Source organism: Camarhynchus parvulus, chromosome 4 (assembly GCF_901933205.1).
Source record: "Camarhynchus parvulus chromosome 4, STF_HiC, whole genome shotgun sequence".
Classification (NCBI taxonomy): Eukaryota; Metazoa; Chordata; class Aves; order Passeriformes; family Thraupidae; genus Camarhynchus; species Camarhynchus parvulus.
Genome location: NC_044574.1, coordinates 23,228,060 through 23,255,916, shown reverse-complemented (window position 1 = coordinate 23,255,916; position 27,857 = coordinate 23,228,060). Strand labels below are relative to the sequence as shown.

General features: G+C 37.8%; 1 protein-coding gene across 2 annotated transcripts in view; it reads left to right on the top strand.

The window, feature by feature from the left end:
* The window catches only part of SMIM14 (small integral membrane protein 14), a 38,520-nt gene extending 15,515 nt beyond the window's left edge, over nucleotides 1-23,005 (top strand). For both annotated transcript variants that reach the window (XM_030947982.1, XM_030947983.1), the window contains exons 3-5: nucleotides 11,791-11,839; nucleotides 19,188-19,336; nucleotides 19,885-23,005. In XM_030947982.1, coding sequence (XP_030803842.1) covers nucleotides 11,791-11,839; nucleotides 19,188-19,336; nucleotides 19,885-19,917 — 231 coding nt within the window. In that variant the 3' untranslated portion in view covers nucleotides 19,918-23,005. The remainder of the gene's footprint in view (nucleotides 1-11,790; nucleotides 11,840-19,187; nucleotides 19,337-19,884) is intronic.
* The last annotated feature ends 4,852 nt before the right edge of the window (nucleotides 23,006-27,857 follow it).

The following is a 27,857-nucleotide window of genomic DNA, read 5'->3' as shown; positions in this document are numbered from 1 at the left end:
CAAAGTCTTTGTGGTCAAGGTAGTTCCACACGTATGAAGTTGCACATACTCATATGGCAAGATAATGATGTCTAAATTTTTTAAACTGCTCTCTTAAAACTTATGAGGTTGAGAAGTGAGTCTGTGTTTTGAGTTCTGTTTCTTGACATGACATTGATAGGTTGAGCAACTTTGAGCAAGTTATGTACATTGCTCTAACTGTAACCTGTAAAATAGCTGAGTTTCTTTGTTTCTGTATTGAACTTAGTTCAATGTCTATTGAAAAATAAGCTACAAAGTGCTTCCTTTTTTTTTTCCTAAGTAAAAATATATATACTTTTAAAATAACATTAACAATTATGAGCTGTGAGCAGTTGGGTGAATTTGATTACAACCCTAATTTGGTAAATTATTTTTAAGATTACAGTATACATCAACTTCATGTGATGTACTTCCCCTTGTTGATTTTCATATATTTGTTTTTGTTACATTTTCTTTCTTAGGGCCTAAATTAATATAATTTTAAGTTACTGAGTACATCAACTGTTCAAGGCAGTTACGTGTGAAGAAGATTCTCTCTAGGATCAGGCCCTTCTTCAAGAGGTTTCTTGACAGTGTTTTGGAAAGGTGCTGCTGACACATAGGTGCAGAATATTGAGGCTTCTGTAGAGAATAGTTGTCCTTTCTGTGGAGCCTTTACATCAGGCCTAGCCATCCTAGCTAATGATTCCCAGTTAGAGGCACAATTTCAAAATCTTCTATGTTCTTTCCCAAGAAGGATTTTCTTTTTGTCCTCAACATGATGTTTGTGCTATATCCCCCAGTTGTGTTGATTCTGAACCTTGAGGCCTCTGAACACAGGCTGAAGTCGTGAGAAAGGAACCCGAGAACCAAGTTCAAAAGTTGGGAGGAAGAAAGGAGGGTTCACGTTTGCTGCCCTTTTTCCTCAGGCTTGTCAGATGCAAATCTAAACTAGCACGGTTCAGAATTTTCACCCCCTGAATTAAAAAATTCAGCATTTTTAAATATTTTTGGTTTTTTGCTAGAAGATACTGACAGGCAATGACACTGGTCAGCCAGATCTGTTTGTTGTGGCTGGAGGATTCTAGTTATTAACAATGTGAGTTTGTCCAAAGTCAGAAGAAATGCCACAAATGTGTGTGAGGTTTTGTAACCTCAGTGTGAGGTGGGTAAAAATGGATCATTTGGAGGAGCGCTAGTTCCTGTGTTATGAATGTGAACAGAGCACATAATAGGTGCAGGCTCTTGGGCAGTCACCAAGAGCAGTCTAACAGTGTTCTGTGTAGTTGCAAGAATGGAGTTTATTGCTCAGTATCCACCCTCCAAAAAGATCATACCAATTAGCACTTGGAACTGTGAGTAAAGGGAAATTCCAGATTTCATCTCTCTAAAAAGCAAAGCAGATGCTCCTAAATATTTATAAGACGAAATCACTTGCTAGGATAATTTAGTAGAATCTAGAAAAGTAAAGTCTCAGAAGTCTCAGTCAGCAGCCAGACTATCCTCAAGTAACCTGTGCTATGATCTCAGCAGGAGACTTGCTAAGGCATTTTTGCATCTGTAACTTTTATGCTTCAGTAAGAATTTGCCTTCTAAGCTGCTGTTTTGTCACTCAGTCTTACACGACATAAGCAAACAGGAGTTTTACTATTTGTGCTAAAAAGAACATGTGGTCGTTGGTTCTCAAAATTGCTGAACCCCACAAGTCTCAATGAAGACTGGGTGCACACTACCTCTAAAAGTTGGGTCCTCAAAACCCTAACTTCACAATCATTTTGATAAACAAAGCTAAGTGATCTGTTCAGACTCTAGATGAGAAAAAGATATCCAAACATGCTGTGTACCCAGAATGGTTCCCTATATGTATTTAATTGTTGATTATTTTAAATCCAAAACACACCAGAGTACGTTTGAGTGGTGTTAAAGCTGGCAGTACTTGGCAGGATTTTGGAGCAAATTGTATAATAAGGTGTTTACAATTGTCTCCAGACTGAGCATTGTAAATGCTGAAGTTCAGAGATGAGATTTAACAGAATCAAATTTAACAGAATTATAATGAAATCATACAAGATACCCAAGTGTGAAAATGTTACATTTAGGGTCTTTCAGTCCAGTAATGACATTGTGCAAAACCCCCATGACTGATTGTAGATGCTTTAAACTTCTGTTTAAGTAAACTAATTTTCACCGACTAATTTGTTTATACCTATCTAAACCAACATTGATAAGAATTAAGGCTCCTGCTAATAAAGAAGTTATAGTATATTCAGTCATGACTATTATGTGTAGACTTAGCTTATTCAAATACACAGGATTTCTGTTAGAATTAACTGTACAGGAGAGTTGAATGACACTGCTATTCCAAAATCAGGAGGTCAAGAAGTCTGCCTCTAGAACCTGAAGTTCTTGTTTTAATTTCCAATATGATAATTTTAACTTCTAGTTTAATTGGTGTATTTACTTCTACACTCTTGAAATGTATGTGGCATTCAGAGTTTAATTTGTGGTTGAATACATTACTTTGGAGGTTTTATATAGCATATAGTTTAAATCTCTCTTTGAAATGCAGACTTCAGTTCATCTCATAGTACAATTAATGCTTATACAATGAAAAAAGAAAAGCTTTTGTCATTTAAACTCTTCTTGCTCTCTGTTGTTAGCAACACCACAGAAAATTACAAATAAGAAAGCTGTTAAAAAGTCCACCTCTTACTTAGTTATGTGGCTTGGTTATTTATCTGTCTTTCATTTTCCTTGACTAAGCAGGGCTTTGTTTTGTTGGGTTTTTTCCTTCTTAATTCATAATAGCATGAAGATTTTATAGTCAGTGAACTGTGTATCTCTAATATGCATAATATTTTAAAAGATATTTTGCTGCTTATTAGATTAACTCGGAGATATTGTTCATACACAAAGTTCTTACAATATATATATATATGCTTAAGTGGCACTGAATTATTTTATGCTGAATGTTCTGTCATTTTCCTGAAGTGAACTGAAGTGAATTTTTCAGGGTTCTCCTTGGTGTCAAAATATGAACATTTCACACGTGTAAGTTTCTGTAGTATGGCCATTGTAATTAATAAGCAGATATTTTGATCTCCAAATATTCCTCGCAAACACTAAAAATCTAAAATTTTTGGCTGTGACTTCAAAAATATAATTTCTAGTATGTAATACCCATGGAACCATCTGTTATGATTTGCTGGTGTTGTGTAATAACAATTTGGCTTTTGTATGTTGGGTTCACTATTTACTCTATGGATATCACAGTTAATTGGGAACTTCCATAAGAGGAAGTAAGCATAGAAGAAAAATATCACAAGATGTTCCAGCCTCAGCAGATGCGCAAGAATTGTCAAAAGACAATGACAGGTTTGTTAGCTTGCATGACTTTATCTCCAGTTCAGACTCCTCCCCCTGCAAAATTTATTTTGAAAGAAAGAGCCACAGTTCAAGAATAAGGAAGAACAAATGACAGCAAGTTGTTTTATTGGGGGGAATCTGTCAGACAAGGGGAATGGCTGTTTGAAAGAATCACAATGAAGGACATTCTGTGTACCCAGAGGAAATGGTTCCTGTCTTGGTTTTGGCAAAAGACAGCAGATCCCTAGATGAGAATGATGTTGTATTTAAACCTTTTTATTTCCCCTTTTTTCACTTACTTTGTAATACAAAAATCTGATTCTCTTATGTTACTTCTCTGGCTATTGATGCTCTCTGAGTAGGTGTGGCTGATCTTGGCTCAAGGGTCAGTTCAAGTTTGAAAACTAGACTGAAAACACAGTTTATGTGGTGGTAAGCAATAATCATACATAGAGCATCTTCCATGAAGACTGAAACCTGCTTATGACTGCTTAGAGTGGCCAGAAATGTCCAAGCAAGCTAGTAACACACGTGGCTTTGTGTCAAGTAAACATCCTTTTTCTGTCTCCTTCTGGTACAGTATTATTTGATTTACAAAAACTGACTTCAGAATTCTCTAATACTCATTTTTGCAAAAATGAGTGGTATGTTTTTTAACCCAAAATATTCCTAATTCTCTAATGTAAAAGGACCCATTTTGATAAACTGCCAACAGTTCTACTTAAAAACTACTGTGGGAGTTACAACTTTGTGTTTTGTCCTTCAGTAGCTAATTGCAAAGTGATGGTCTTAACTTAGTTATGTTGCTATATCAAAACTTCAAGGGATACAGAGCAAATCCTTATTTTAATCTCTCTTGTATTTTGATTTGTCACTAGATTTTTTTAGCAAAAGTTGCAAATTCTCAAACTATTTGAACATAATTGGTTCAAAAACTCTTTTGTCAATCAAGTTTCTGCATAATTCTCTTGACCAGGCCATTTTAGAGTCTTATATTTTCAAACTGGCATAGTCTGAGATAGTATCCAGCCACAAGTCTCAGCTAAAGGAGACTTCATGTAAACAGCACAAAATAAACACAGATGACTAAAATAGATATGTGCTGCAAATGGTTGAAAAGCTCTCAAGATGTTAGCACAGCTAAGCCCAACTTAAATAGTCAGTAGAAGTGGCTTTCCCTACTGATGGGGACTTTTACTGAAAGAACACCAGAGCTATAACAAATACACTTTTATAATTTAAAATGCCCTTTAAATATGAAGGTTGCCCTGGAGACTTCTTACACATGTTCCATAGTGTTTGTCTTCTATTTTTTTATATAGCAGGTGCTACTTCTTCTAGTCTATAGTTTTAGCCAAACATCCCAAGAGCAGGAAACTGCATTTTGCTCTCACTTGCCCCTTTTGTCCTCTGCATTGAAGCTGATTCAAGGGGGACCTTTCCCAACAGCTGAACTTTAGGTTGTTCATTGGGACAGAGGAGCTGTCATTCTTCAGAGGTGCAGGGGAAAAGCCTTCATGCACCTGCTTAGACACCAGCCCAAAAGAATAAGACACGGGGTTGGAGTGACAGACGGTAAGACTGGACCTGAGTGGTCTTACTCCACCATCTTCCATTTTCCTGTCTTTCACTGAGTGCTCAAGGTACTGGTGTTGCACAGGCTAAGGCCAAAAACTGTATTACAGAATTCATGTACTGCCAGTGCATGTCATAACCTAGAATCTAATTCTACTTCAAACAGTGTAAATGGAGACTATTTTCTAGACATATTAGAAAAGAAAAAAGCTGTGAAAAGTGGTATCCACTTGAGTCTCTAAGGGGTTAGGAATCAGGACTTTCTGAATATGTCTGTCATTCTTTACATTTCCCATTCCTGAGCTTTGTAGTATGCTTGAAAGTGCTCCTTCTTAACCAATATATATTTGGAAAAAAGAAAAAGGGAAAATCTCAGTCACTCCTCATGATCATCTCAAGGTATGCATAGTATATTGCAAGCAGTATAAAAAATCATGCACTGAAAATTCTTTCAGCTTGATATTCCAGAAATAATTAATAGATCTAACCTGTACTATGAATGGCTGAACTCCGATAACCAGAGATGTGTTACAGCCATCTCTTTTGAGGAAAAAGGAGAAAATTATGCTTTTTCTCTTAGGCCTCATGTAATCAACACTTAGAGCAAACTGTAGTTTGTATCTTTTGGAACTTTGAGTTCTAAGCCTTTTCCTCAAGGCTGTCTGTGTGGGAGTACACTTTTCTTTTGCTAATATGCATAATTTTGGAGAAGATACTCAACTGTTTGGTGAAAAAGCCTATATGCATTTTGTTTTTACATTTTAGATGTAAGTTTGCAAATGTCCTCTGGGGAGATATGTATGTTGCTTGTGTACATTTTCAGATGCCTCTGTTTAATATTCTAGCTCGTGTATTTGTTGTCTAGTATTTCACATAGTCAGAGATGCTGTGAGCTCCTTGTAATGGTCCTGATCATCACTGTTTTATCTTCTTTTCACTGCTAATTCATTCTGCTTTGCATTCAGTAAAAGGAGGATGTCATTGATATCATACGTCAGCAAAATTATAAAATGAAGTACCAGTAAGGCAGTTATAGGGAAGTGAGGGAAGTGTGAAAAAGGAAGATCTATATGACACCAAGGTGAAACAGCAATCCCAGAACAAATGAAAAAATGAAGAGAAGAATGTGTTCATGTCCAGATCAGGGCTCCAGATTGCAATGGTCCCTGGGACTTCTGATGCAGCTTCCTCCATAAAATGTCATGCTTTTCAATATGAAAGTTAATGTTCTATTTCTGTCATTACTGGGTGATGATTCTGGGTCTTAAAAGTTGATTTGTAATCTAGGAATATTATTTTGAAATGTAGCAACCATCCTTCTCTCTCACTTGCAATTGGAGAGAAAATTACTTGCCACCTCACAGGACCATATTTGTATGCCTCTATATTTTTATTTCATACGGTTATTCTGTCCTTGTATGAACAATAATTTATTCTAATTCTGCATATACTCATAGAAAATGAAGAAGTGGGGAAGGCAGTGTTTACTTTTTCCTCATTTGTTCCTCTAAGAGAAGCTAGTCTAGTTTAAGAGACAATTAAATTCCATCAGTATGTCATTCTTTTCCTCTTATTTCTCTTTGCCAGCTTGTAGCAGACTAATGCATGTAGGTGTCATTTTTTGCATCTTTAAATCTGAACTCTTACAGATAATGCTGCAATTCAATTTGCAGCCTGGCTTGTATTCAGGGCTGGCATATCCTACCAGAGCAATTTATTTATCATGTTGTTTACTAGATCGTTTATGTAGTTTGGAGAGAACAGACGTGGCTGCCAACAAAGCTTAAACAATGATTTCATTACCCAGAAGCATGAGATCGCAATCAGGAGTATCCCATTGTGTTCTCATCTTCTGGCATTGTTGGAGAGCAAAAGCAGAGCTTCCAGCTGGTCTAAATAGCAAAAAAGTATTTTCACAAGGGACAATACTTTGCCCTCGTTATCACGTAAAATTTTCTATCAACAGTCTTTCTGATTCCATTTTAAATTTACTTGTATTCATGGAATAAGTGACCATATCAATTTAGTTGTTTGCTTTCCTACTTAATTATTCTTTTCATTCCCACCATTATCTATTTTTGCTCTCTTATATTTGTACCTGTTTCATCTATTTCTTTCACACATTTCTCTGGGCTTCCATCCATCAAAATTTCTTGTATGGAGGTCTTTCCCTGACCTGTCTCATGAACTTACTAATTTTTCATTTGTGTCTTTTCTGAGGACTTATTTCTGCTTTGAGTGGACTCAAAAGTTATTCTAAAATGTAGTTATTTTATCCCTACATAAAGAGTATACTAATAATATATTTTCACCTCATCTGCCATTCACACTAGACTGCTTTGTTTCTGCCATGAGTCCTGTTGTTCTTATTTCATTACGTCTTTAGTACACCATTTCTGGAGTTGGAAAGTGCTTTTGGACAGGGATTATGCTGCTGTTTCTCCTGAAAAAAACTGGTGAGCTGTCTGATCATTGGTATCTTCCTCATATTTGTATGCTCTGTCCTTTTATTTTTTTAACTCTTAATAATACATTTAAGTCTCAAGAAAAAGAGTTCACACTGGATAGACACCCTGAATCTTTTTTCAGGTATATGCTATTGACTTTCATTAAAAAAGAAAATTGTCTGAGCAGAGTTTGCAGGATCAGCCCCAGCGATTGAGACTGTTGAACTCTGGCATAGCAAACTCTGAAAATCCACCTGAAGAGTTTCACTAAATTCCTCTGAAGAGGAAGCAGAGGAATTGAAGCAAGAACTATTTACTATATAGGTAGACAAAGTGTGCATTTTGTTCTCCACAGCAGGTATCTGTGATGAGCAATGCAAAGCAGCCTAACTTCTTTCAAGGAAGACTGAAATTGTCCTAGTGGCTGAGGTCCCAGTGGTGGAAAAACAAGGTTTCTGTTTAGCTAGATGAAGCTGTTTTCACTGGGCTTACTATGTCACTTGGACTGCAGTGATTTTGTGGAGCAGCTAAAATGCAGTGAAACTTCACACCCTGTTTTCACCACACAGTGGCATGTTTGTGTGCACATGAAAAAAAACCAAAACAAACTTCAGCTAATATGGTGACTTCCCAAAAGTGTTTTCAGAGGCCAACAGCAGTGTCCCTTTACTGTGGCTGTTCACAGCTGGGGATTGTAAAAGTGGAGGCTCTCATTCCTGAAAGCTGTGCAGACTCCTACCATAACATGGCATCTGCTGGAAGAGGAGTAGCAGGACACAAGTTTCAGGTGTGCTCGATGGGTGGATGCTGTTGATCCACAAGATGGCATGTTAAAACTGTTTAATATTCTGTCAATTAAAACTGTTTCATATTCTATCAATTACAACTGTCCTTCTCTCAAAGGAGCAAGATCTAAACACTCTTGTGTTAGTGTGAACTGGGGCTAAAAGCTGTATATTTTGGAAAAGGAAAACAAAGGAAGAACAGTTTCAAATTGGAGCTAGGAGCTATTTGAAATGTACCCTTTTTTTTGTTGGCAATGCAAAATTTGAGTGTCATGGGGAAGGAATGAGGAAGAGCCCTTTTCTCTTACCACTGGAGGTAACTTGGTTTCTTCTTTTTTCTTGGTATTGTGTTGAGTTTAGATTCACAGCATGTTACTAAGTGGGCACTGATTTGCTGTGATTCTGCCACTGCTCCCTCTTCCAGAAACTTATCAGGGGTTTCACAGAAACTAAATATTCCTATTGACCAAGAGTTCTTGTGGTTTAGGGATTATTAGTTTAAATTACTTTAACTTGGGCAATTCAAGACTTTAAATGTACTTGGAGGAAATGAAAGTTCACAATTGTATTTTAAATAATATACATTTGTAATTAATATTTTAACTTTTATTTTTTCAAGTTTGTACAGTACTAAAACTGTATTTTTTTTATTCTTTTTAGCTCTCTTCTAGCTTTCATGCTATTTACAATTTGTGTTTACTTCATTTTGGACAATAAAAAACAAAGTAATTCATCGTTTGGCTCGTGCACTAAGCCATTTATTATATTTGAATGACAAAGTGCACACACAATGTTAAAATTCAGATATAATCCTTTTTATTAATAGTATAAATATTTAGTTTTGTAACATTTTTCCCTCTCTTCTTTTGTTGAATATGCCCTTATGTTTCACTTGATTAATTTTTGTGTTCTTAAGGGACTGTTTTAGAATATATGGAAAAAGATGAAAAGGCTGTTGCTGACTTTAATAGATGTTAGATCAGACAGTCAGCTATTAATCTTTCACTAAATTCACACTTTCAGCCACACAAGGATCTCTGAAGTATTAATAAAATCAAAATAATTGTTAATAATATTGTTTTTAAGTATCTAGGAGTTAATGTATTTGAAGAATCACTTCTCTGTTCAAATTTTTCTCATCAGCTCTGTAGTGTTCCCAGTCTGAAAACATTGAGTGTATTTGAAGTCTTTCTGAGGGTTTTGTTGAGAACAGGTGAAGTCTGGTTCAGCTTTTTACCATTATTCCACAAACTTTCATCCTAACTTCCCCTCCACATCAGATTAGAAAAATCTTAATACAAAGGACTATTTATTTCCAGTGCCTGATAATTGCTCTGTTTTCAATTGCTTTGCCAATGAAATGTTGCACACTGAGTTTTTCTCAACAGTTGCTGTATTCCTTAAAAGGTGTTTTTGTCAAAAGAGAGCTAATTGGGAGAAGGAACATTCTTCTTTCAGGGAAAGGCATTACCTTTCCCAGCCATTCAATTTACGTAAGCGTTTCATACGTGTGCCAGAAGAGTTTCTTGTCTTTTGACTAAATGAGTGACCACGAGGAATCAGATTCATATTGAGTTACACAGTAAGGGACTTGTTGACCTGAGTGAATTAAGAAAAACCTCTTTTTACTGCTGCCCATTTTTCATGATCTGCTGTGTTTCATCCCACAGTGACAATATGCAGCCTCTTGCTGAGCTGTTAAAAACAGATTTGTTACCTGGCTCAGAGACCCATCCTAAAGCTTTTAAAAAGTTGTACTTGGACAGAGCGTGACACTTAGAATGGGAGATAACTGATACTGTGGCTAGAACACCCCCAGGCAGTGTTCTATGTCTAGGAAAACTAGATAAACTGTATGAGGACTTGCCATCCTGGGGACAGAGGGGGATAACGAGATGCTTGTACAATGTTTCTGATCACGTATCTGTTGCCCATTTTAATTCTGGTCATCCTTCTGTGTTGAATATCTGTAAACAGTGTTTTAAGTAGGAATTATAAATTAAGCTCCTTTCAGAATTAAACTCTTATACAAACAGATGATAATTATGTTGCTGAGTTCTTTAAAATATGGGTATAGAAATATCCAGCTTTCCCAGTTTGGAAATCTTTCAAATATTTCAAATGGGTACTATTGCTAAGATAAAACCTCCTCTTTGTAAATTACTTCCAAAGCTTTAAAATAAAATTAGCTTCTTATATAAGAAAGGCAGGAAATATGCATAGTTTGATAGATCTTTTCCTTTAGTAAGAAAGAGAAGTATTCTCCCTGAATTTCCCTCAATGCTGTTTTTAACTATAGAAATAGCTGAAGGGTTAAATCCAGCCTTCCAGATTCCTTCCTAAGAGACTTCTTTGTAGTCTTAGTAAATTTGCTAGTAGATCTTAATATATTAATGAAAGAATTAATGTCCAGTTCTGGACAGATCAATGTCCAGTTACATTTTTTCCTTTTTCAAATGTGTCAGTCATTGACAATCTTTATGATAAAAGCAGGAGCTTATACTTTCCAGATGTCTTCCTTCTTCAGTTCTTCGTCTGTTTCCTTGATGTGTTTTGCATAATACGACTACATACATTAAATCAATTATGCCAATACAAGAGGAAATGGGTTTTGTGGAAATGATTCATGTATTTCTTACATAAAGAGCACCCTCTTTTCGTCTTTTTAATGTTTGTATATTTACACTAGTAATAAACAGATTAACCTGTTGTGACAAAAAGTGTTGGGATTTGTGACACAACTGTAATATAAAACCTGTGAAAAAGCAAATGTTATTTCTAACCAAGGCAGTGTAACAATTCTGTACTTTTAAAAACTTTTACTAATCATCCATGTAGTTTACCTAAGCAGAGTATAGAATCTATTTTCATAGTGCTGCACATTAAATCCCATCCATTTGACACCTCTGATCCGAATAAAGAATGTGATATTTGTCTTCCTTTTTTGGCTCTGTCATCTGTAAAATACCTGTACTGATTTGCAGGTTAGCCAGTGTTGACTTTTCTTGCAGTAGGCAAGCCTACCTAGTCTGTAAATCAAATAGTCATTACAGTCACTAAAAATGCTTTAAATTTTGCCCGTCAGTAAAGAGAAAAACAGTAAAATACATATTAAAACCTGCTTTAAAAAAAAAAAGTCTTGGGGGGAAAAATAGTAAGTACTAAGTTTAAGTGTGAAATATTAATGCAGCTTCTCTGTGCATAACCATTATCACAGTCTGATCATTTATTGTGATGTAATCACAGAGTATTTGAATGTTACTTGATCTAGATAATAGTAAGAACAGGTATTTTGGGATTTATAATGTACAGGTGTAGAGAGTATATCTGTATGTAATAGCTCCTATATCACTTATTTTCCTTGAGTTTTGAAAGGTATTCAATGGCTGAATTGGAAGCAATCACACTATAGTCAGGTGATTTAAAGGTATTATGTAAATAGTGTTCAGAAACTGTCTCCATACCTGGGATTCTTCACAAACCATAAGCCAAGTGTGATCCAGTAAAGGATCAGTTATTCTTGAACTTTACTCTGACAATATATTTAATCCTGATTTCAGTAAAAGCCGACCAAGACTTATTGTTAAGTGTCATGCTTTACTTTTTCTCTGTTTCAGCTGAGACAATCCCAGTCGTACTGCACAGACACAGAATGCCTTCAGGAATGTGAGTAACTGTTCATATCAGGTTCATGGAAGTAAAATGAACAGGAGTAATTAAAAAACAATCTGACTGGTCTTTAAAATGCAGCGGTTGATTTAATGTTATAGGAACATATTACAATAAATCAAATACTACAGTAATAAAATTGATGTGCTGAGGAGGTAATTTCTGAGAACCTGTGATGACCATTTGTACAATAGAAGCAGCATTGATGAGAATCCTAGAGGTATCAATAAACCAGCATAACCATCAATCAGGCCCCAAGCATTACTGAATCTTATTGTTAGCCTCCAAATAGGATAATTTGGGGAATGAGAGGGGAAAATTTGGAAAATGCTTTATTTGTCCTCCTCAGATTCAGAGCAGCCTAACCAATGAAGACTAGATACTGAGCACAGACACACACAAACAGACACACATGTGTTCACAGCTGGGACTGGGTGATGAACTGTCTGTACTGTGACCCCTCTGCTCCACTGTGAGGAAGAGGAGGCTCTGACTCATAAGCTGACATCCACCATGACTGCATCTCTGTTGATTTGGCGCCTGTGTAGTTAATGAGGCAGAGGACTGATGTGTACACTTCCTTGGAATTTGCTGTGAAATGCATCAAAAAACCTCTCCCAAACAGTGAACAGTACTAGGTCAGTCAAACATGACCAGAATGGACAGTGAAGCATAGCTGTGTGGAGGTTATGCAGTAATGTAAGCATGCCCTGAGGTGTTGAGACACTCCCTGAGACACTTTCCGTGAGCTAGAGGGAATGCTGTCAAATATTTGTAGATAAAAGTGAAGTGGGTCCGTTTTTCCTACATCACTTTACCAATTGAGCGTGTCAACTCACTCAGCTTGCATCAGGACTGCTGTAATGCCTTGAGGGAGCAGCAAGCACCTGAGCAGTGTTCGTGTAAGCAAGAGCTGCTGGTGCCTTTATCTTTTATAGGTCTAGGAGCAGCGCAGGCAAGGTTTCCAGCATCTTGGAGAGAGTGAATGGCTTTATTGACCCTCATGTTCCTCCCTCTTCACTCCCCTGTAAAACCTGTTTAGAGATGGGCATGCAGCTCAGATTTGCACTGGGCTCTGCCAGTGTGAAACAATCCCAGATTCAGTGCCAAGCTGGGCTGAAGGGGGAAACTGAGCTGTCCCACATAACCTCTGAGGAAAAGATAGTGTTGTGCACATGTGCTGTACAGTGCTGCTGGCTCACTCTTTCTTTATGGGCTTTGTAAGTTACACTCTCTGTGACTTCCATCACTCCTCCTCTTCCAAATGCGCCTGTCCAAGGGCAGACTTTTTAGTCTCCCACACCTTAGACTTCTGTGTAGGAGAGGGAAAGAGGCAAATGATGGGAGACAGAATATTTTCTATATTAGAAGGAGGCACAGACGGTGTGGAGCTTTCTGAGCTTTAGTCCGCGGTCAAAAGCAAGCAATGGTAGGTCATTCTCATGCCTTGGGAGTCTTGGATCATTAGTATTTATGAAGCTTTTAGACTAAGGACTGTATAAATTAGTAACTTCTGATATGTGTGGCCACAAAGCCTGTGGGATAGCTTTAATGTTACCAAGCTATAGTACAGTGGGGATTTGAATGGTTTGCAACAAATAGCTTTCCATTCTGAGATTCTTGCAATAACTGTCTGTGCAGATGCAAGCAATTTGGCAGCAATTGTTCCAAACCAGTGGTTTGTTTCAAAAACCAAAGCAAAAATTACAGAGCAAATCTTTTCCTATGTTATTATATTGCTTAAATTTAGTTCTAGCAAAGGTATTTTTCTGCTGATGCAATGACACAGCCTGCATATTTGTCATATTATTTTGTGGTGCTTCTGTGATGCTGTGCTTGTGGCAATCTCTAAGACCCTGAGAGTCAAAGGCAAAAATAAACAGATTGAGCCTGTAGAATCTTCTAGAGAGGTTTTTAGAAACATATTAAAATAATTCTGGGCCAGTCTTCTGTCCATTGCTTCATCCTGTATTTATGAGCTGTAAAGTGATGAGCTTACGTTTGAGGTGGGTCTCCTCTTCCCTAGGTCCCACAGCTCCACTTCCTGGTACTTGTTGACTTTGATTCCTCATTTCAGAATCTCGCTATGAACAAATTTGTTTCACTCTCACCAATTCACTCATTCCCAGAATTTGGTCTTCCTTCTGGAAGCACAGCTGGGAATGTTGTCATACACAGATTCTTAAGTTGCAAGGTTGTGGAATAACTGATGAGATGTATGTGGTTTTGTTTTGGGAGACGTCAGGGCTGGGGTTCAGCCAATGTCACAGCAGCATCATGTGTTGTGCTGCTGCTACCAGCTGGAAATTCTCAGAAACACCCTCTGTTGATTCTTCTGAGCATGCTGTGTTTTTCCAACCCTTGATTTAGGTTCTTTTTTTGGTTTTTTTTAGAGCCATATCAAGGCAGTAGTACCAGGTTTCCCTCATTCACTTTTTTGTGTTATTATCTATAAATTCTTTCTTGCAGTTGTTGGCACCATTTTGTCATAGTGACTCCCCTGCAGAGTTTCCTGCCAGGGTCAGGACCAGTGCTTTTGGATTTAGGTATAGGAAGATATGAGCACCACTTCAACAAGCATTTGTGCCCTCTGCTTGGTGGCTGTTCATCTGCTGGTTCTCCATCAGAGTATCTGCTCTGCACTAAAGCACGTGTCAGAGTCTGATGACTGTTCCTTCAGTTTCAGTGGGTGCCTTGCAGAAAAGAAAAGGGTGTAAGTTTTGAATAGGCAGCACATTTAATATTCTGTTGGGATTGTTAATGCTTAGCAAATCAGAAGATCTTAGAGTTTCCCTTGAAATGAGCAGTAAGAGCAGTAATTCCTTTCTGAAATCTGTCTAATGCAAGTGGAGCACAGCAGTTCTCTGACGTGTGGCAGTTGCAACATCAGCGACTCATCCAGCCTAGGGAGGGTCCCAGCTGGTATTGATCTGCTCTGATGGCTCATGGCCCTTCACAGTCACCCTTCCGTTTCCCTGTCAAAGGAAATGAGGGGCTACTGCCTGAGGTTTTTCTGTGTTCTAGCAATTCCCAGACGTTGACACCTCATACTTTCAGCACTATTCTCAGTGCTCTGCTACGTTGTAATGTGGTCAGAGGTGACTGTCTCAAATGTTGTCTACTCCCAAACTTTTATGCAATTTAAAATGAATACGTATATGTGATTCATCTTGATTTGCGTTCATCTAGGGCAGTCACAGCAGCCTAACCTAACAGCTTTAAATGTCTGCCAACTCTTCCCTCCCTTTTCTGGGAATTCCCTTCTCCCTTCCTTTGCTGCTCCAGTTCGTCTTGGCTTTCTTTGGATTCCTTATCCCTGCCTTCGAAAGTGTCAGCTTGCAGGCATTATCTCCTGAAGGTCCCATGGGTTCTTTGTCTTCCCTGATTTTTAATTTCTTAAATACCTCTCTTCATACAGTTTTATGCCTTTCCTTCACAGAGGAAGCAAGGCTTAAAGAACTATGAAAAGAAGACATAAGTCAGAGACCATGCTTTTGCCTTCCTACATGCAGAAGTTTAACAGTTTTTACCAGGGCCAATCTGTTTATACTCCAAAACAAGGTATTTCTACCATGAGAGGGCAGACAAAAAGCACCACATGGAATACACTTTTACAGTAAAACAAATGAAATTTCTCCTTTCCTTAGAGTGCAGCCTCACTCTGAAGGAAAAACTGCATTTTAAAAGCACTAAGTTCATGCAAGGGTATTTAACCTGGGCACTTAGTAATTTTAATATTGTATTCTTGAGATTTCAGTTGCACAATCAGGAACTGGTTGACCTTTAATCTTTAAAAACTCTTTTTACCAAACTCATAATTTTAATAGCTTTTACTGCCTTCTAGAACCTCAAATGAATCTGCAAACATCTGTCACAGAGGATTTTTTTTCTACTTCCCATTTCTTTCTGGGAGAAGACTAGTTTATGTGGCCTAGTCTCCGCTTCTGTAGGAAAAAGTCCAAAAACTGTATCTTGCACATGGAGCCACAGATAGGATTTACCATAGTCACCAACTCCAATGGGAGTTAATCCCACAATCTTACACCAGCTCCTCATAAAGCTTTCTCCTGCAGAGAGATAATTCATCCAAAAAAAAGAAATAAATAAATTCCAGGTAACCGCAGGGCCAGAACTGCTCACAGGCATCATTCAGAAGTGTGTGGATATATATGTATCCCAAACCCAGGGGACCAGATACTGTGAAAATGAAGACTTTGGGCTGGATTCAGTGTTGCATGAAAAGGTAGGTTAGAGACTGTGTGTCATGTCTCTCAGTGCCATGGGAATATGTGCTGTTAAATTCTGTACTAGTTGGTGTGTCTGGAGAACTGGAGATTAATAACCAGATCCATCCATCAAAATGGGTGGTGGCAGGAACATTCATCTCAGACCAGGACAATCTGCTATCCATCTGAAAATATTAGAAAATACCATTCACAGGTGCTCTTAGAGGATAACCTTTATTCTTCAAGGAATCAAAACATCACTTCTAAATTACTTGCAAAAAATTACCAGTTACAGATAAAGGAACTGTGACTGTGAACTCTTAAAAAGATTTTTTTTTTCTGCCCATCACCATAAATTCCATCCTGCTTGGTTTCACCTTTGCCCAACTGTTCTTTTGTCCATAAGCTGGTTTTATCTGATTATTTTGTGATCTCAGGGATGGAGGTCTTTGTAGCAAGATTGTTGTCTCCTACATATAACTGCTTCCAGTAGCTGAAATAGCTTCCTGTCTGTTCTCTTGATTTGTGATGCAAAGCTTTGAAAAGTTGGATTCAACCCCAACTATGTGAAATTTTGCTTATCCTCTTCCCTGTAAGAGATTAAAGTAACAGATTCTGAAATATCTCACATCCTTATTAAAGCACACGGTCATTGGTGAGAGATGTGGGTTTAACAGTTCCTTGGAAAGTGTAAACATTGTTGTGTCTGTTCTAGTGTCTGGCATGCCTTGAGTAGGTAGTACAGGGCCAGTTAGATCAGCTATTGTCTTGCTTAACTTAGTTCAGAACATGTTTCAGCACGTTTGGTTCCATCTGAACTGCATTACAGCACAGGCTGGAAGAAACTGTGTCTTGCAATGGACGCCTGTGGTTTCCCTCTGTGGTCCCCTCTGCTCCCTTCCCTGACCTGTAGCATGACTTGATCTGGCATCATTTGCTCACCCCAACTTTTGGTTAACCACCACAGACCCTAAGTGCACCAATGTTCAACCAAATTCCAGAAGGCAGTTAGACCAGTCTGTTTCTCTGCATTGTATGGGGAATCCTGGCTAACAAGTAATCTGAATTTTCAGTCTTCTACCAGAAATATTTGCCAAAGCAGATACCTAAGGCCTTCTTACTTATTGCTGCAGGTAATCTCAGAGTGGCTATTAATGTTGTCTGGAAGCCCCAAAATAAAGCAGTTGCTCTTTTCATGCCAAATTATATGCTAGTCTCCTGGACTGCCTATATAAAGATTTTTCAAGATTTAAAATATTGATATATGCTGCTGATAATAATAATATTTTGGTCAACAAAACTGAAGGTCTAAACTCTTACCTTCACAATTCCATATGCTTTCAAAATCAATTGTGTAAGAGTTTAGTGAATTAAAGGCTGTAGCTTTCTGATTTATATTCTGTGCACTATGCCATCTCCTCCATATACAAAGCCCTTTATTCACTCAGATTTTCAAAAGAATTTTCACTTGTAATTGCATATAATTCTAATAATAAAATTCCTCTACATTAGCAACATCTCGAGCTTTGAAATGTGTATATTTTGGACATTGAAAAGGCAAAAGCAGTTTCATTTGCTCATACATGTTAATGGTGGTGTTTGTGCTGTGAGAAGCATGAACTTCTACAATGCATAGATTTTTTTCTTTGACATTTTTGAGTGCATGTGATGTCAGTAAAGGACATCAGTCCAACAGCCCCAACTCATGCAGCCTTATTCCCAGAGCAGCAGGCTGGCGAATGGCATAGCTGTAAGCTTCCCTGCAGGGCCCCTCTGCTGTTCTGAACAAACCCTTTCCATGGAAGAGCCTCTAAAAGCAATGCTACCCAGGATGGCAGTGATGAGGGTGGTTCTGTGGTATCAGCATTAACCTTCAAGGAAATTATTCCAGCAGGGTGAAGGTTATCAAGTAAATGTTAAATAAGAACAATCCAACCAATACTGAATCCAGACTTGACTCCATAATCAGGTGATCCACAGAAGACAACTTGAAAATATGACAGATACGAGTATCTCTGTGGAGTTTTCTGGATGTTAAAATGTTCATCTGGAGTAATAAAATAGAATAGCTCTTCTCTTTCTGAAGGTTATTCATTATAGCTTTGAATTAATTGCTCTGTATCAGTTGATTATCTAGATCATTAATGAAGATGTTAGGCCTTCAGATACTATAATGGATTCATGTGAATACCATAGGTAATTATCTATACATGGGTTTACACTTCAGCTGGCAAGATTAGTTACTGTTTGATTACTTGAAGTTATGTTTCAGAGGAGAAAATTTGTTTCAAAATGTGCAGGTATTTGCGAGAGTTTCTTGATCTAAACAGATCAACCAGCCATTTCCAGCCTGAAGGTATTTTCTTATATTTACTTCCATGTGTTGACGTTTCAGGTATTCTGTATGGAAATTTGATGTAAAAATTTTACATTGTGTTCCTGGGTTTCACTTTGGAATGTATCTCTGCAGCATTTTTTCACCTCCTGCCAGATGCATTGCTAGCAGAAATACCACATGACCTGGATGATCAGTCATGGAGATCTGGCATATTGACGCTGAAACATCTTCAAACAAACTCTCAAGAAATAACTTAAGAGTAGATTCAAGAAATTGATTACCATTAATTTGCTCCCTTGCTGCTAAAAATTAGCATGTTCTCTCTGTGAGGCCTAACCATGGAGCCTAACCTTTCATCAGTTTAGTCTTATTGTTTTATTTGTTTGAGGCAAAAAACCAATGGCCAACGTACATATGGGGCTTTTCCTACATGAATATATTCTGCATCAAGTTTGATTTCTTAAAAATCAAGTTTGATTTCTTAAATGTGAAGAGCGTGTTTATCATCTCTAGTTACTAGGAGCTAATATGAATTAAGAAATATTCATGATAATTCTAAGAATACCAGTGAAATATTATGAAAGAGATTATTCTCTTTTCAGATGGGTAAGAAATGTGATAAGATAGAGTATTACTGTCTCAAAGCCAAAATGAGTGACTAATCGGAACACTCCATTGAAAAATATTTCAGGGATTTCTTCCTGAGATTGCATTTTTGGTTTCACTTGGGAAAAAGAACTCTGTGTTACTCTGTTATAATTTGAATTTTCCTTTTCTGTAGTGCCAGGACCAAACTCCTCCAGTGACAATGGCATCAGCTTTGCCATGATAATGATGGCCTGGGTGGTGATTGCACTTGTCTTGTTCTTACTGAGACCCAGTAATCTAAGAGGATCAAACACAGTCGGAAAGCCAACCAGCCAACACAATGTAAGTGCATCTTCAAGTGCCCTGCAGGGAGATTCTGTAATAGCTTAAATCTATTTTGGTTTAATACACACTGTCTCAAAGTAATTTTCTTCCCATTTTTTTTCCACTGTGTTTTCTTGGAACTCCGTTAAAAATTAAAATGAGTTAGTCCAAAGTGAAAGGAATCATGAAGGCTGAGTGTGGGATGGAGCAGGTGCAGTGTCGTCTGGACACTGTCTGTCCCTGGATGAAACTGCCTCCTGCCTTCTTAGGTGAAAGGGGACAAGCACAGCTTTAAGAGAAGTCAGTGAACAAAATTACAGCATGATACTTTGACAAGGGTAATCCTTGTCCTAGATGTGGGATCATGAAAAAATCTCAATTAATACAGGAAAAAGTATCATTTTTTGATGCTAATTTTCTCTAATTTTTATAAGAGATATAGAAAACCATGAGAGAAAACACAATGTAACGCTTCTGAGTCCTTCTATTGCTATATCCTCCTTTGTGAAACACTGTCTAATTCTGTACCTGCCTTTTTTTTTCCTCTCCTCCTTTCTTCTCCCAAGGGACAAGAACCACCAGCCCCACCAGTGGACTAGAGCATTCAGTACTGGAAAAGCTCAGCAGCTAAAACCTTGCACGACCAAATGAACGAAGTGACCAGATTGCTCCTAACCCCCACTCAATACTGTTTTCTCATTTATATAGAGCAGAGTTATCACTCAGCAGTAATCTTCATGAACTGCTTTTAGCAACTTCAATTTTAAGTTAATTTTTGCTTTGTATGTTATTACAATTCCTATAAAATTGTAATTTGATTAATGGTAAGGCATTGCAGGGGTTTTTTGGTTGTTACTGTGGACATTCCACTTAATCTCTTTCTGTTAGAGTGATCCTAATTACTTTGATGTGATTTCTGATATGCATTGAAGGAAAAGGAAAATCCCAGTCCACCTATAAGAATGGAAGGTTACTGACCTTTCTTCAGATTAATTCACATTTCTTCTCCAGTATGCTTTTATATTACAGTTGGAAGTACTTAGTTATGTGCTGAACAATAGAAATTGTTTTATATTTGCCCTGATTTCAGAGCAGCTTTTATTCTGGTCTTTGGACCACTAACACAGTTTTCAGGGTTGCTGGCAAAAGCATGGATTGTCCACTAAGATGATACCGTGTGTGTGGGCACACGTAAGTGAACATGAGGATTGCCACTGTCAAAGCTTTGATCTATATATTTGGAACTTTACACAAAAGATTATACCACCAAAAAAGTTAATTCAGCCATTTTCATTAATAAGCTGTATGTCTTATTCAATATGTTATGAAAAAACATACTCTAAACCCAGGTGTGTTTACTTACAGACTCTATCAAAAGAGAAATTTAGTAAGAAGAACTTGATAGAATTTTCTGTCCTGGCATAGTCTTTTCATAATTGGTACCTTAACAAGTTTTTAGCCATGATGTAATAGATGTTGGACAGGATGAAATCATACCAAGAAGTTACCACGGTTACCAACTTTTGGTACACAACATGTACTGGATTATTCAGGTTTTTCACCTGTATGTTGTCAGCAATTCTTAACATTTCATCCTTATCTACTAGTTGTAATTGTAGAATAACAAACTTGCAGGTGATTACATATGGCATGGCTCTTCCCTCTAATAAATGTGTGTATGTGTGGTATGTTTCAGTGTGTGTATGTGTGGCTGTGCACGCACCTGTGCACGTCTCCCATTATGGAAAATGGGACGGACTTTTTTTATGTACATTAATTTAAGAACATTTTAAAGATGTACAGAAAAGCGACACTGTATATTTTTCTTGTTCAATTTGAAAAAGTAATCAGAATAATGTAAAGAACATTTTTATGTTACCAACATGAAACTTCTTTCCTTAAAGGTCAGTAGAACAGACATATGGGAATTCTAAGCCTTACTCTACAAACCTTTATTTCATGAGGACTTTAGTTATGGAGCTGAAGGAACTAACTGTTAAATTTCAAAAGGGTTTGTATTAACAGGCTCTAACAAAAATCTCACATCAGATCCCATGGTTGACAGCTGCAGGGTTTTGCTCTTCAGGGTAAAGGGTGAGCCAACTAAGCCCCCTTGTAAGGGTACGGTGTAGACCTGAAGAAGGGCTTCTGTAATTTGATGTGATTGACCTTTGAATTTCTATGGAGTACTGTGCTCCCAAGCATAGGAGCAAGTTTAAAAAAAAAAAAGAAAAAAGAAGAAGATTGGGCCAGGTGCTCTCAGTGACATCAGTGCAGTGCCATGTAAAGCAATGAAACTGCAGGACAGAAGCTGAGAGAATTTGTCCCGTTGTGTCTAATAATGTACAGGCCACAAACACTGTGTAAAGATGTCACTGGGACAAGCACTCTGCCAGTGCTTACTTTTTGCCTTCCATGTACATTTATGTTTAGGATGCTGTTCAGAACAAGTAATACAGTATAATTTTCTTGAACCCACAAGGAAACCTATATAATCTCCCACACTGACCTTTTTTTCTCCAAGGATTTTTGGCCAGAATTCTTCGCTGTTGGAGGCATGAAACAAGCTTCCAGTTGATTAAAAAGCCAACTGAAACAGGGTTCTATTCAGAGCACTGCTCCTCATCCTGGGAGTTGGTGAGATTTACAGGAGATGCTCCTCACTTGTGAGGATCAGTCTCACTTTAATGTCTGTTTATGTATTTATAAAACTTACCCCATGCACCCAGCTCTAAGAGTCTTGGCAAATGAACTTTTTGTTCAGAGGAATGTTGTGGTTTACCTTTAAATTAAATGTCTTTGCTTGAAATTCCTCTAATTGTCCCAGTGATTTTATATATGTATGCTTTCCTCATGTAAATTGCTATTTTAAATTTTCTACGTAAAAGAAAATGAACATTGGAAATATTTTATTGTAAAATGTTTTACTAAAGAGCCAGGCCACTATCCCACATCAAAATATATGCCTTTTAAATTCAGATACTCTCTCCAAGATATAAAATTCAGATCAGCACTCTTAATTAAAATAAAAGCAAGTAACCATAGGACTGTATTTTGCCACTCTTATTTGTGTTAAATAGTGCCTTACTCATCAAGTAGTTGCGCTGTTGTTTGTGGAACTACTCTGAGATAATGTACTAGTAGCAGCTTCAGTAAGGGTGGCAGAAATCTGGCCTTTAGTGATGTAATTTGTGATTTAATAATTGTATGATGGTTACAGATGTTTATGGTAAATTTTGGGAAGAGATTAGTGGTATACAAAGCTCCAGGGTATGATCAGTTCTGTAGTGATGGTTTTAAGCTTGGTTAGTCAGAGATGCAAGTTGTAGCAACTTGGAAAATATGGAGGGAAAATTTACAATTATACCTTAACTTTGTTAAAACAATAGTATTTTAGAGTCTGCTTAACACAATTACTGTACTCTGAAATGAGAAATCATATGTATCCATGCACTGTCTGCAGATCACTTAGCCTTGTAATGTTAATGATTGAAAAAGGAAGAGTGAAGATTTTATGTACTTAATGTAAATTGGTGGTTTAAGATATCAGAATTATGCCAAACAAAAAATCATCTGTGCCATTTGCAGTTTCCTAGTAATCTTTTACTGAGTACTTCAATTGGGATAAAGGGCTTGTACTATGCACTTTTTATTGACTTAACAAAATAAATAGCAATCATTAGTAAACTTTTGTCTTGGTCTTTTAGTTTTTATATAAGACATAAAAACACATCAATTTCTGAGGTAATTTGAAATAATTTTAAAATAAGAGTCAGTAAAAATAGTGTGTCACCTGTGTAACTTTTAAAATGTAAATTCTACCTTTTCTAATGGACACTTGTCTACTATATCTCAAGCAAGTCAGAACAAATAAAAAGCAGTTTCCAAGGTTTAAGATACTTTGATGACCAACGTGGATACCTCTGCCTTTTGCTCTTCTAAGTAGTTGTGCAATCTAGGAAGTTAGAAATAATACAGGAAGAAAAGTAATGACATACATGCTGATTGTGTTACTTTGTTTTTGATCAAATCCTACTACTTTGGGATTGCAATCTGTTTTCCAGCTCTAGATCTTGGCAGTGTTGGACTTTGAGGAAGGAAGATGCTGCAATGGCTCCAAGGCAGTGCGTAGAAGCAGTAGAGACCTGCTGCTTCCTCACTGTTCCCATGAAGTGCAGCTCTCTTCTCTGGAAGCAGAGCACAAAATTCTGAGCACTGCCTCAACAGCAACTCAGATCCCATGTTGAAGATTCCTGTGCTAATCTGAGGAAGAAAATGACAACCAGGGGAGCATTAGGGTTTAAAATAATGCATAGCTATCCAGAGATAGTGGCAGTAAATACCAGAGAATCAGAAACAAAATCAGAATAATATAATAATAACAACAACAACAAGTAGCAAATGTTTTAGGCATTTGAGTCGATCTAAACAGTACAAGATCTTACTCAAATATCAATAATGTCTGCTCATCAAAATTTACCCTTTTACTCAAACTTGATATTATAAATAACCCCTGAAACTAAAGCTAAACTTCTAAGTACACTTGTTAAAATGTTTGCCAAGGATGCAGATGCCTATTGATAAAAGTGATGCAGAAAGAAAATTGCCACAAATCTAAATTTGTTGCTGAATAGATCTGTACAAGGCCTACCTGTTCAAGATCACTAGTAATTTGAAATTACTCTGCCCCAAAGCCTGAAAAAAATTACTCTATTTAGGATGTTTGGGAAAAACACACCAAATCATTGCAGCAAAATACCCTATTAAGTGAATTCCTTGCAAAAATGGACTACTTACATCCTTTTCTCCTTCATTTCTCCAGTACCAGCCAATGGCCTACAGTGCCATTCACTGCAAAGATCTGCACCTTGGGGTGGGGGAAGAAGCAGAATATTCCATGCTGAACCACATCCTCACTTGTAAAACAACATAACTCTTACCAACTTCCAGGCAACATCAGCTGAAGATTTTGCTTTTCATATAAGAAAAGTAACTGAACACTTGTATCAAAATTGCCAACCCCCATAGCAGACTCTCTGTAGTTAAATATAATAGCTAGAAGAATCTGGCTTCCACACTACCTTTTTAACATCTGCAGGTCAGAGCACTGGCCAGAGGGGGTGTCTGAAATAAATGTGCTTCAATATTTGGCAATATTAATATATTAATATAGCCAACTATTAATATATATATTATATTAATATATTAATTCACCTTATATATACAGCATTTTAAATATTTCACTCTTCTTGCCTTTATGGAAAGTGTTACTGTAAAATACTTACTGAAAATAAAGCAGTAATTTATAATCAAAGATCACATGTAGCAAGGTTTAAGAAAACAGGTCTTTGCTTTTATAGGGTTTAATGTTACATCTTCCAAGCTAAAAATGATGAAACAGAAGAATAATTTTTGTGACTATGTAGTTTTCAGACTTATAACTGGTTTAAAATTAATTAATTGCTGCAAAAACTGTCCTTAAAATCTAAAGATGAGAAAATATGCTTCCTTTAGCAGACCAGTGAAAAACCCCACCACTGTACAACATTCTGAAGGTCACAGTCATTGGTTCAATATATAAATCAAATCTTAAAGAAGGTGTTAAGTTTAGGGCAGAACTTGAAAAGATAAATGATGAAATGAAAATTATTAGCAGGAAAACAACCCAAGGAAGCCTCCACAGGAGACTGGCACTACACCAAACACCACAGGTAATGCATCAAAATCTGCTTTCTTGTGACAATGAGTAAAAATTGGGATTCTTCAACTCTCTTAGTGATTTCATGAAGTCTTATTTAAAATAGAAAATCCAAATAATCATTTTCCCCTTCATCAAATACTAGCTTGCAATTTGAATCACCAATGCATCTTGTCTCTGACACTCCCTCCTGCTGTATTGTGTTGGGCTTCAGTATGTAAGGGGAAGAGATTGAACCGAATTAGCTTTTCACTATACTGTGAGGGTAGATCAAATCTTCACCTTATTTTATGCAAACAACTGTTATGGGAATGGGGCAGCTCAGCTGAGTAAAACCCTTTAAAGAAGGGATGCTACAGGACCATTTCTCTCCAGTGGGGCAGTGATGAGAAGCAGTGCCTTATCCAGCTGCTCTTCCATTGCATTAGGTTCAGCATTTAATGGTTCCTTACTGTTCTGGTGAGATGGCTGTTAGCCTGAAATGGCTCTCCTGGTGGTGCCCCGTGTTCAGAAAAGCAACGCTGCTGCCCACAGCACTGCTTCTGGAGCAGCAGCTTTGATGTCTGGCATGAAGTGTATGGTTTCCAGAAAAACATCAGAAGAGAATGGAAAAAAAGAGGCACTTAGAAAACAACAGATAGCCCACCAAACGTAATCATGCCTGGAAGGAAGTGTGAATAATTGTTCTGTATACTGAGAGCTTTAAATAATGTAATTAGAGGAAGGTCATGTACTGGGAAACAAAATGTTGTGCAGTTACTTAAAGAATGGGGTTTGACAGGATATGTTCATCAGAGTTCTCAGAGAGCCCTTCCTCCAGCTTTCAAAAGTTTTAATTCTGCATGACTTCGGAGTTTTATTTACATGGCAGTATTGTACATGAGACCTGATGAGGTTGTTGTCCAGATGTTCCATGCCATATGCAAACAGGCATGTTGAACCTGACCAGAAATTCACTGCATTTTGCAACAAATTTTACCAATAATTGCAGTTTGAGAGGCTGGTTGTCACCAGCAAAGAAAATACTGTATTAGATTAATCATAAGATGCTTTGGCAAACTGTCAGGTTGTTCAGCAATGTCATAGTTCTGGTGAACCAGAGAGGTGGAGATGGGGAGAGGGTGTAAGTAGGGATGTGTCAGGCAGAAAATGTCTCTTGTAGCAAGACAATGTTGGCTCCGAGCACACACAGAGCTCAGGTTCTCTCTGTGTTCAAAAATGGCATATGGCTGCTTTATGCAGCTGTTGGAGCCAGTCCCACACGTCCTGAATAATCTCTTTAGCTGCATCTCCTTTCTTCCTCTTCATGTTGTAAAATACAAGGAATGGATTCAAATACTGATCCAACTGCTCTTCAGGGCACTTTTGTGCCTCGGCCTGGGACTGTGCCGAGCACCTTGGATTGGATATCCCGGTTACAGGTGCGGTTGCCTCCCAGTTGTGCCTTGTCAGAAGTTAAAGAAAGGCTTGACACGTAATGGTGGTTGTTGAATCTGTGTCAGATGTTCGTGTCAGAAACAGATTACACAAACTCAGCTGCCTTTAGTTAATTATCAGCTAAATCTGGTTGGCAATCAGTCTGACATTAAACAATAACCAGAGAGAATTCAAATCTTTATTATCCATGGCTCTTTCCTGGCTTTTCCTCCCACCTCTAACATCAGGATGCCAGCCAGGAGATTATGCAATCATGAACTTGCTTGCTCTTTGTCTTCCCTCTCCTTCCCCTCATCCCCCAAATCCTTCAAAAACCATGATTTCTCCCTTGCATAACAGAACAGCTTGTACATGGGAGGTGAAAAGTGGCCCCTCCACCCACCTTTGGCATTCAGATCGCTCTTCCCTCAGTGGTTTCTGGAAAGGCAGAGGTGTGGCTTCAAACCCGCTCCCCAATATGCTGGAAGAGGGATTCACCTGACCTAGTCAATTGCCAATGCTAAAGAAAAACATACTCCTGAAATCCTATTCCTCCTATTACTTAGTTTACTTATCCTGTACTGCAAAAGTATTCACAGTCTACACTGAGCCTTCAAAAAAGCAGAGCAGAATTCACAACTTTTATTTTAAAAAATGGACAACAGTGGACCAGTCTCATCTGCTTTACAGCAGCCTTACATAACCTTTCTTGCCTTGCATGCTGTTGCAAAAAATTCTGCATCCTGGTAAATGATGGGTCTGCCTCAATGGAAAAACCAAGAAGATCCCATCCAATAACTCAGAAGTTTTTTTGTAAGAAGAGGGGAGACCCAAACTTCACATCATTTATTTGCAATGCCTCTGAGCCCTGCATTTTTTAATCTGCCCGCAGTGCCCTCACCAGCAGAGTGCAGGCTACAGGGAAACAAAAGCAGCCCTCGTCATCCTTTCACAGAATCATTTAGGCTGGGAAAGCCCTCCAAGATCATGCAGTCCAACCTTTCAGGTTAAGTTGTGCTGTTTGCAAGAGGGAATGTGAGATCAATGTCCCAGGCAGGGGTGTGACTGTCTGTTAGTGAAGGTCCTTTACTTCGAGAAAAGGGACTGGGGCCCATTGCCTGTTCCAAGGGCTCTTCAGACATTTGAAACAGCTCTCAAATAATAGACAACAACCCAGACCTTTCTCCTCTCAGGTAAGGGCCATGATTACCAGATAGAAAAAATACCCCTTTTGAAGCTCCTTGGCAAGTAGCACAGATGCAGGTGGAGTGTTAGATCCACGTGTTTCTTTATAATCCTCAGGACACAGCACTCTCCTGAGGTAAGTGTGCCTGAACCCTCCCAGCTGAGGAAGGCTCTGAAGCTCTTGCCCTTGTTCTTAGCAAACTCAGCAATTGTGAGCTACTAACTACCCACACATACACC